General features: G+C 42.5%; 1 protein-coding gene across 1 annotated transcript in view; it reads left to right on the top strand.

The window, feature by feature from the left end:
• Positions 1–1,103: 1,103 nt before the first annotated feature.
• Positions 1,104–11,014, top strand: part of UBAC2 (UBA domain containing 2) — an 89,665-nt gene continuing 79,754 nt past the window's right edge. The window contains exons 1-2 of the mRNA XM_084201324.1: positions 1,104–1,239; positions 9,910–10,037. Coding sequence (XP_084057450.1) covers positions 1,209–1,239; positions 9,910–10,037 — 159 coding nt within the window. The 5' untranslated portion in view covers positions 1,104–1,208. The remainder of the gene's footprint in view (positions 1,240–9,909; positions 10,038–11,014) is intronic.

The following is an 11,014-nucleotide window of genomic DNA, read 5'->3' as shown; positions in this document are numbered from 1 at the left end:
AACTCAGCATTTCTGAATGCTGGCTAATAATTGCGTTTGAATGCAAACATTAAAATGCATTTTTATGGTATATAACAAAATGTATGGAATATAAGAAATATGACTTACCTAAAATTTCTTACTATTGGTTGCATACTTAAAAATTGTTACCTAGCTGACAAGTCACATTTTGCAGTTCCAGAGTGGCATTTGTTTTCAGTCTTGCACTGCAGTAAGGTAAATGCAACTTTGAGGCCCACAGTTCCATCACCACACGAACACAAAGCGCACACACCTTGTGCTGCAAAGCACTGTCACCTTTTTAAATGCCTAGCATGACTTATTTCAGTAAAGTCTGAGTTCTACATTTTCTGTCGGTGAAATTTGTTGCCTTAATAGTTTCAGCCTTATGATACCTTATCTCCTATGAAATCGGGAATCCAGCTCACTTCGTATTGCGTGCCTGCCATGCTGCTAGAAAGCTGATGAGCCACCGGAGCTCACGGTGGGTGATCTCTTCAATGCAGTCCCTTGGTGGAGCCTGGGGAGGAATGAACTGGATCCTAAAGCAGACACCTTCATCCAGCCGCCTGGAAAGCTCTGTCTGTATTGACTCTGTCTCCGTTAGCTGCAGTGACAGCTCACCCACGGCTCCCAATGAGACATTTACCGGCTGGACTCCCCAAATCAGGGTGAGCCTAGAGGGCCAGAGTTTTCCCAAGGGTAAGGAGTCAGGCTTCCTCAAGGCACATACAAATTTAAAATTTAAATCGTGTTGAACCAGGAAATCACAGAATAGTTAGGGCTGGAAGTGGCTTCTGGAGGGCGATTAGTCCAAGGCCCAGCCAAGGCAAGGTCACCTGGAGCAGGTGACACGCAAAGTGCCCAGGTGGGTTTTGAATGTGTCCAGAGAGGGCGACGCCCTCCCTGGGCAGCCTGTCCCAGTGCTCTGCCACCCTTAGTGGAGAGAAGTTATTCCCATTTCTGAAGACAGGAGTAATTACAGATAACACACTCACACCGAAGCGCCGCCCGCGCACCCGCTCGCCCGGCAGGCCCGGCAGGGGGCGCCGCCCGGTCGCCTGGCGGCGGCGTTTGGCCCTTCGCGGCCGCCTTAGCCCTCCCCAGCCCCGGCCCCGGCCCCGGCCCGCCGCGGCTCCTCAGGGGCTGCCCGACCTCGGGGGCTCCGCCAGCCGCGCCCGCCGGCCGGGCCGGGCCGGGCCGCTGCCATGTTCACCAGCACCGGCTCCAACGGGTTCTGTGAGTACCGGCCCCGCCGCGGTCCGGGGAGGGCGGCGGCCAGGGGTGGGAGCGCGGGCGGCGCTGCCGCCGTCGGCCCCCGGGGAGCCGCTGGCTTCGGTCCTCTCTTGGCTGGACTTTTAAACTACGTGACGGCGGGAGGAGCCGCGGGTGTGTCGGGCTGTGTGTGTGTGTCTGTCTGCATGTGTATGTGTCTGCGTGTCCGTGTGTGTCTGTGTCTCTCTGTGTGTTTATATGTATTTGCGTACATCGATATAGATCGCCGTGCCAAGATACGTATCAGAAAAAGCGACCAACCCCTCTTTTCTAAATGTGAAATTAAACTTGTTTTTTAAAATGAGTTTATTGATAAGGCAAACGTAAGGACTAGCATGCCCCTAGCTCTGCTTAGCTTTATTTTTACGCACAGCACATATAATTTCATGTCCGATGCTACCTGAACTGACTTCGCAGGTATCTGGGGTTGGCTCTGAGCTTGTTTTACAGGACACAGGATCTGCAGCGTCTGGGAGCAGCAGTGAGGAGCTGACCTGGCTGCGGGGTGGACTTGGGCACCACAGTCCTAAGAGCAGGCGAGGACGAATGCTAAGTCAAAGCTCTGCTGACTAACTGCATGCTCCTTACAAAATAGGAAGGAGTGTTTGTCTGCTGAAGGGCAGGAGGGCTATGCAGAGCTCTCTAAACAGGCTGGATCAATGGGCTGACACCCAACAGTATGAAGTTCAAAAAGGTCAGGTGCCAGCTCCTGCATTTGGATCTCAACCGCCCCAGGCAGCACTACAGATCTGGAGAAGAGTGGCTGGAAAACTGCCCGGAGGAAAACGATCTGGTGCTGGTTGACAGCCAGCTGAACATGAGTCAGTGTGCCCAGGTGGCCAAGAAGGCCAACGGCATCCTGGCCTGTATCAGCAATAGTGTGGCCAGCAGGACCAGGGCAGTGATTGTCCCTCTGTACTCAGCACTGGTGAGGATGCACCTCGGGTACTGTCTCCAGTTCTGTGCCCCTGAGTTTAGGAAGGACATTGGGGTGCTGCAGCATGTCCAGAGAAGGGCAGTGGAGCTGATGAAGCATCTGGAATGCATGTCCTATGAGAAGTGGATGAAGGAGCTGGGGTCGTTTTGCCTGGAGAAAACGAGGTTCAGGGGTGATCTTATCGCTCTTTACAAGTACCTGAAAGGAAGCAAAATGAGAGTTGCCCTCTTCTCGCAGGTAACCAACAACAGGACAACACCAGAGAACTTAGCCTCAAGCTGTACCAGGGGAGGTTGAAGTTGGACATTGGGAGGAATTTCTTCACAGAAAGGATAATTAGATATTGGAATGGGCTGCCCAAGGATGTGGTGGAGTTACCATCCCTGGAAGTGTTTAAGAAAAAAATGGAGTGAGGCACTCAGTGCCATGGTCTCGTCAACAAGATAGTGTTTGGTCAGAGCTTGGACTTCATGATCTCAGAGGTCTTTTCTAACTTAATGTACTCTGTGATTCTGTGAAAGCAGTTTGAGTGTGAAAGCACTCTCTGACTAGGGGGAATAATTCTGGCATTTAAAAAGGAATGTTAGTTGTAGTTGTATTTTGTATGAGGAATCCAAAGAAAGGAAGAGTCTTTTTCAGATGGATCTGATAATACTGTACATTGATTTGCCGCTCCTGAGTTTTCAACTTTCCCTGTGCTCCCCAGTAGATACTGTAGAGGGACTTTTCAGTGGCATGTGTCTTTCTATAATTCTATAAGAAAGAATGCAGGAGGAAGAGTATCTTGTTAGACTGAATGGGTGGAAAGTCATGGTCAGTATTTACAAATTTTTCCAGGTTTGATCCATCAGAAGGATGAGTGAGAAATGGTTGTCATAAGAAACATGTATCTGGTAGGGAAAAAACCTAGAAATATGTCATTCTGCAGAAAGAAAATCATAGAGTATCGTGATCTGGAAAAGACTCACTAAGATTATCAAGCCCAGCTTCTAACCCTGCACAGGACAGCTCAAGAATCACACCATGTGCCTGAGAGCATTGTCCAAATGCTTCTTGAACTCTGTCAGGCTGGTGCTGTGACCACTGCCCTGGGGAGCCTGTTCCAGTGCCTGGTCACTCTTTAGGTAAAGAACCTTTCTAACCTAAACCTTCCCTGACACAGCTCAATACTCAGTGTTGTGCTTTTTTTTTTTCCCTTCTCAAAAATGAATACAACGTATGTTCTTACTGAACTTACCTGTTAACCTGAAGTGGGTTTTTACAGTAGGATTTGGCTGGTGCACTGACAAACTCCAGTAGAGGCATGGATTTAGGTGCAGTGACATATGCTCACCTAGGGCACAACTGTGGCAGTCTCAGGTGTCCCTGTGCCCTCAGATTTGTTTCTGTGTGTATAGCAGAAGTTGCTGCAGTAGCAGCAGGAGTGTGGGATTCTCTCAGTGATGCACAGAATCTGATGGTTCAGGTGGTTAATGAGTTGGTGCCTGATGTTGTATCAGGGAACTGTATGTGTGTGTTCTGCCCCTGGGGCGTGGGAACCTCTGGCAGAAGGCAGTGTTGGTGGATTATGGGACCTGTATCAGTGACCCTGAATAAAATAAATGGATACCTGTTTCAGCAGCAATAAGAATGATCATGCCAGATCACACTGAAGGCTCCTGCAGCCTACTGTGCCACCTCTGACAGACTAATTAACATTTATAATGTTGGGATGAGGAGATGGAAATGTGAAAATAAAATAAACATACCTGGTACGTGGTATGACTGTGAGATAGGGAAGTCAGGAAACAAAGGACACCACCTTCTAAAAGGACAAAGATAGTTTGCCTCTGCTGTGGAAACTGTTTCTGTTGTCTGGAATACTGGTGAAGCTGGTGTGCTCTGGAAAAAAGAGCCAGTGTCTCTGGGTACTAGTAAGAGACATAGCTCAGACATACGCAAATGGCTTATCAGAACACAAGCCCAGCTGAGCTGACTTGTCAAAGGCCATTGCAGTGTGCTCAGGGGGCATCCTGGCAGCAGTGGCTTTAGATGTGCTTGACAGGTGGGCTGAGGTGCCAGACCCAGGCTGGTTGCTTGTGTTGCAATCTGCTGGCAGCTTTGGTCCCGTTACAATGCTGCTGAAACACTTGAGCAGTTCTGCAGAGGCTCAAGTGAGTGTGTGAATGGCCTGGCTGTTTGCTTTACTGTAGTGCTGCTTAGTTTGCCATGAGGCTGCGTCCCAGGAGCAAAGTATAGTACACAGGAAGGCTTTCCCTTATAAGACACAAAGGCCTTACCAACAGTTTAAACCACTTAGACCAACACAAAACCTTTCTGCAAACATTGTACTATCCCCTCCCAATATTCTTCATGCTGTTTATGTACTGCACAGGAGTCTAGTAGGAAAGACTGTTAAGTCATTATTGAGGTAACATTTGAGTCCATCTTTTAAAGCATATACACTTGTTACATCTGAAAAATATTTGACTACTGCACACAAGATATTTCTTGTAGTAGGAGTGAGGAGAACCCTTTGAACTCACTAGTGCAACTTAGGCTTTTACCTCTATGACCCTTGTAGTGCAGTGCTAGCAATTTGTTGAAAATCCCCAAGGCAAGAAGGGATCTCGGTGCTCCTCTGCTTGCATAACTGGCAGGACTGAACTCTGTTGTGCAGAGGCGTCGGGAAAATAATAAAGCTATGTAAATTAATGCTTTGTGGTATGACTGAAGGAAAAATGAAGCATGTACTGAATACACAAGTCTTGTGCATAACAGTATTATGCAGTACAGTACTTTATGGGAAAGCAAATTAGCTTGTACATCAGCATGCCACTGTGCAGCCTGGTTAGCGTGAGCCCTGGAAGCAGCACAGCATTGAAGGCCACAAAACTGTGGCTATTCTGCTTCTGCAGAACTAGCTCATTTCATTTCATTTCAAGCTCGTGTGGGGATCTCCACATGGTCTTGTGGTGTAGCCATACCTGATAGTTCTGACAGTGTTTACTAAAAGCAGGATGGTAACACCTCTATCTGGTTGGAAGGAAGAGAAGTTTGCTGAATGGGGTGAATATTTTTGATACTTTCAACCTGATTCAGTTTCTATTTCAAGTATTGCTTTTAGAAACAAAGGTTTTCTTTTTTTTTTCTTTTTGCAGCTCTTTTTTTTTAATAGTTTGTAACCTAGGGTGCACCTAGCAGTTTTCTAAACAGTAAATGTATAGGCAAGAAGTTTGATTACAAGCTTGACTGTGCCTTTAAAAAATAGATTTAAAGCATGATCACAGGTTTCTCTATTAACTTTCTTAATACTAATATTATTCACCTCTCAGCTTCTGGATTGAATTCAGAAGAACTGCTCCTGCAGTGATACTCTTACTGTTTTCACTTGCAAACGAGCATCACTGCTGGTTGGTGAGCCTGCTGCAGGTTCTTGGACAGGTCTTGAAATACAATAGAGTGATATCTGCATGATGGTTTAATGCAGGAAGAACAACCAGTCAAAATTCCATAGGGCATTTGGGAAGTACTGTGGATTCGGTTGTGTATTTATTATGGTTTAATACACAGATCTGGTGTATAAACATTTAAAAACTGTTCTATGGGTATTTTGTGCCATTACAGTAGCCCCCAGCAGTTAATTGTCTCTTTGAAAGTGACATGCCTGCCTTTTAACAGCTGAATTTGGGAAATTTGCGGGTGATAGTGGAAAAAAAGAGTTGTTACACAGCATGTTTTCTGCAGCTGCGGTATGAGCTCAGTAGGGATCCCCACAGAAATTGCCCTGAGCTAATTTGAACTTCTGCAGCCGCTGCTCATCAGCTGGCTCATCACTTCACATCAGCCGGCAATGAGATCCTCTCCCAAGTCAACACTTGAATCCTCAGCCTGGAGTAGCAGTCCAGGGGGTGAAGCTGTTCCTGCAAGAGCTCTTCTGCAACAGTAGCTTGGTCTGGCTGCCTGTTTTGCTATGCCCATCTGCTGTCTCTTCATCTGTGAGTAGTGAACAGGCAGGGACAGGAAATGATTCCAAAAACTGTGGCTGTATCTTTTCATTCTTGCCATTAGTGCAGTGCTGATTTCTGGAGCTGCAGCTCGGGCAGTTGTGTCATAAACCTCCCCCTCTGTTTGTGACAGATGGACACCTGTATCCTTCACTATCTGTATTGTAAAAGAGGCACTGGCAACCAGCAGAGTAGTAGATTGTGGAAGAAGAGGATGTGTGGGCTTTGTAGTAAGTGCAGGGGTGGAATGTGGAGGCTTAGAAGTAGTTTTCTCACTAATGTCACATTTTAGGAGCAGCTTCACATTGCACAGTTGGTAGCATGAAGGTTGGGACACTTGCCTATGAGATTTTGAGGGCAGTTTTGGGGGAGAGCTTCTCCATTGCACCAGGAAGAAGCAAAGATCTGTAGTGGAAGTTAATTCTTGCTCTTCATCATAGTGTGGGTGTATTCTGCTGGTTATTACCAAAATTTCTCTGGGTACTTAGGCGGATGCTCAGTAGAGGTGTTGCAGCACCAGTGCTATAACTGCCTGTTGTTTGAAAGAAATGCCACTCAAGGAGCACTTTGGGATTGCACATTTATTCCAAGATTCCTGAAGACAGTATTTGATATATTTTAACTTTCAAGGTCATAATGAGTGTTTAGCCTTTCATTCTTCTTTCTCTCGTGTTTTCTCCTTCTGGTGAACATTTGCATTGGTGCTGCCAGCAGACTGGTGCCCTGGTAGGTTTATGGTAACTATTTCCATCTCATCCATGCTTGCACATTCATTGGATTAGAATTCTGCTTTCTAAATTTTACCTTTGCATTGTAAGTAAGGAATTTGACTTGGATATCAGAATGCCCAATTGTGCAAAATCTGGCATTGTTGTATTTTTGGTCTGACAAGCTTGAGGCATTCTACAGTAGTGGAAAGGTTGTTCCTTCCCCACGACCTCACAGCGGTCCCCAAGAAGGATCTTTATGCCATTGAGGGATAAAGCAAACTGCTACACTGTGCAGTGAAACACTTGGAAAAAGAATTTCAGAGGATGCATTATTATATTTTTCAAGTTCACCAGACAAGAATAAACTTCTCAACCATGATGACATTATGAGAAGCTGGAGAGTAGAAATTTCCATCACTCATGCGATGTTTCCTGTGGGTGACAGACAGATTCATGGGTTAGGTGCTTCTGTGGTTTTTCATTTGATGTCTTATAATAAGCATTTTTTCCCTGTATCAGGGTTTAAAGTGTCTAAGCTGAAAGCAAGCTCTTAATAAAAATGTGTGTTCACACTTCCGGAGAAATAGAGTCCTGTTGGTTGGATATTTTTGGAAGCATTCAAATTAGGAATTAACTTGATAGGATGAAGTATTTCAGTGTATATTACCTGTAATGTAAAAATGATCTAATAAAAAAAATGGCAGTAAAATCAACATATTAAACCTGTATAGAAAAATATAGTCACGGTGGGATATCTAGAGACTTTGTTCTCATGTGTGTCTGTGGTAATGTGATCCTTATGTAAAAAGTTTTATAGGATTAATTAGTTCTTGTGAACTAATTAATTTCTTAAAATTCATTAAATAATGTAAATGCATTTAGTGAAATATAGTAAAATAACAATTTGAATTTAAATTTAAAATATAGTAAAATAACATTTTTTTTTTGGTTGAGAAATGTTTACTGTTGTGGCTATTACAGCCAAATTAGGCTGTACTTCCAAGTATCAAAAATCTGTATCCTGATTATAAAATTGACCTTTTCACATTAAGAAATGTTAATTTAACTAAGTTAACTCAGGGAGTATTGCTTGAGGTTTCAAATGAATATCTGTGTGCATTGTCTGCATAGTAGCTTTCAGGAAGCTCCAGCTTCTTTTTTCTCCCCAGTGTTGTACAGTACTCTGATGGCTTCAGATGGTTTTGAAAAGCCCAACTGAATTAGAGGAATGAATAATTTTTTAAAAATGGATGTCTAAAGAATATAGACTTTATTTTTGAAGGAAAAAACCTAAAAACAAAGGAAAGATAGTAGATTGAAATGTGGACAGTTTTCTTGCATTAAAAAAAAAAAAGAATCAGCCAGACTTTCTGCCCGGGTGTCTCATACAATCATGAAATTAGAGCTTATATTTAGCATAGTAACATCAACCTGTGTCAATCCAAGTCACTGCCTAATTTCTATAAAAGGATGGTTCTTCAAGGCCGTACTTGCTCAAATGGAAACTGCATGTTTAAATAATGAACTCAAAAGGTATGGGTGTGGACTGAATTAATAGTTTTGAGTACAAGTTTTCATTATGATACACATAGAGATGTTTTCTTCCCATGGTGACGATCAGAAGACTGCAGACTTCAAGGGTGAAGTGTGGTGAACAGCTAACCGTGCCCATCAAAGTAATTCTTGATGTCATCAGTTAATACTTGGATGAGGATCATGCTTAAACTATGTAGCAAGAGCCATATTTTCGATGGCGGTGGGATTGTGCCATAATTAAAATCTTCTCTTTGGTGCCTATTGCCATCTGCTTTTTCTAGCAGTTCATTGTTCTAGTGCATGGCAGATGTTGAAAAAATCATTAATGCTATTCACTTTAATCTGGACAGGTAGTAAATGTTTATTGTATTATACTGTTTCATGCAGTTTAGTTCCTCCTGTGTTCCTGCTCCTTACTCCTCATTTGTACTTTTAAAGTAATCTCATTGCTCCTTTTATTATATTAAGAAGAATGATAACAGAACTATGGATTTTTGTAGTACCCTCCAAAAACAGTTGTCTGAAAATGAATGGATTCTGTGCCATAGCTGAGGTGTTTGGAAAGGAAGTAAATGTGATTCAGGTTGCATTTGTGAGAAGGAGAAAAGTCATAGAATGAATTATATTTCAGAGGTTCTGTGTTGGCTTGAGTTTTTGGGCAAGAGTTTGTGTTTTATTGCATCAACTGCACCAACAGGTTAGGGTGAATTGCTGGCTATGGTCCTGCTGGAAATCCTACTTGGTAGATTTTAGTAAATGTTAAATGTGTGCTGCAGATTTCGCTGTTCTTTGCCTGCTTTCTTGTCAATGTCCTTTCTGAAAGTCACGGCCCTAGAGGGAAAGAAGTTCTCATTTCGCAAACATCCTGATTCTAATAATTTCTTTATGAATAATTGTAATGATTGAATGGGAGGAAGATGAGTATCACGTAAATTGACTTAGATATGATTCCTTGAATGGTGGATCTAGGTGCAGTGGTGAGAAAGTCCATTTATTCAGGTGGTTCCTGCTTCATAGCCTCCAAGAAAAAGCTAATCTTAATCCCTAAGGCAAAGGAAACAAGAGTATTTAACTAGATGTGCATGTATATTTTTGCTAGAAAAGAGAGTGATTATTTTATTTCCTGAAATGCGATTGAGCCTTAGGAGGGCAGTATAGGAGGACATGACCTCAGTAGGTGCAAAGAGCTTGGGTTTAGTTGTAGCTAATTTCATGAGAGTGTTGGAAACAAAATGTCTGGCTAATATATAACTGTCATTAATATCTCTAAACATTTCCTTTGATTAGTGTGTTCTTCCTATCTATTCACAAGTTTTTGAGAACTTGGGAAGTTGTTGAAGCTAAAAAGTCAAGGTGGTGTCACTGCTATTATGTCTTCCAGTCACCTGTTTAAATATGTCACTTTTTGAATGTGAAAGACTTTTCTCTAAAATGGTTTGATTGTTTATTTGTTTTTGTCTTTCAGATAAAGCGCCTTTGTCAAAGAGTTTGTTACTAGTCCCAAGTGCCATCTCGATTCTATTGACTCTGCTCTTCCAACATTATCAGAAGTTCTTTGTGTATAACCTACAAGCTGTAAAAGAGGATTTTCAGGTAAGAGTGTGTTCACTTAGTGTGAAAAGAGACTGCAAACTGTGGTATTCTATGCAATTTTCCCCCACAGTCTGTTTGTCCTCTGATTCTTTCCCTTTGTACACTGCTGTAGACCAGCTTGTTCTTATCTTTTTTTATATCACCCCAGTATGCTACTTTTTGGAAAACATGAGAAAAACTGATCTAAAACAATCAATATAGCTTTTAATTTCTTTTTCTCGTCTGGGAAACTACTTGGTACTTGGTTTGTGTTGGTTTTCCTTTCAGGCATTGGCATATGTAAACTTGCTGTGAATGAAGTGTGACTTAACCCATTTAAGAATACAAATATTTTGATATGAATGTCAGTATCTTATTGTGCCTAATTTTTGAGGCTGAAGAGGGCTACTTTGATGAGGCATGCTGATTATAAATTATTTATTTTAACAACAGAGTCCATAATTTTCATTCTCTAATTAACTGTTGTAGTTGTGGAAAATGAAACTTTGCCTCTTGAATAAAACTGCTGCTTCTAAATTGAAAATTCCAGATGATGGGGGAGTTTGTCATGTTCTTCAGTAATCAGCTGAATTGGTTAATTTCATACTCATTCCTGTTTCAAACTTAGTTACTCTATCTTTCAGGTATTGTGTCTTGTAATGTTTTATTTTAAACTAACTTAAGGATCCTGTAGTATCAGCTCTAAATGATGAAGTAATGAACTTAAAAGTGATTAGATAAGTTCTGTGGGTATTTGTTTTGGGATGTTTTTAATTTTTGAAAGTAGCAACGTACTGCTCAATAGAGAAAGGTTAGCAAATGCCTCTGTGTTTATCTTACCCCACAGATTTTACAATTGCATCAAACAAAAGGTATGTAGTCAAATTAATGTCTTTGAGGATGCCAGCTGTAGCCTGTAAGCGTGAAAAGATTACTAGACCTAACTAGTGATGCTCTGTGCTATTGTGGTCTCTGTAATCTTTCTTGTCAAAAACAAG

The sequence above is a fragment of the Fringilla coelebs genome, assembly GCF_963513975.1.
Source record: "Fringilla coelebs genome assembly, chromosome: 2".
In the NCBI taxonomy this organism is placed as follows: domain Eukaryota; kingdom Metazoa; phylum Chordata; class Aves; order Passeriformes; family Fringillidae; genus Fringilla; species Fringilla coelebs.
Note: the sequence above shows the minus strand (reverse complement) of the source record. Positions and strands in the feature narration are given on the sequence as shown.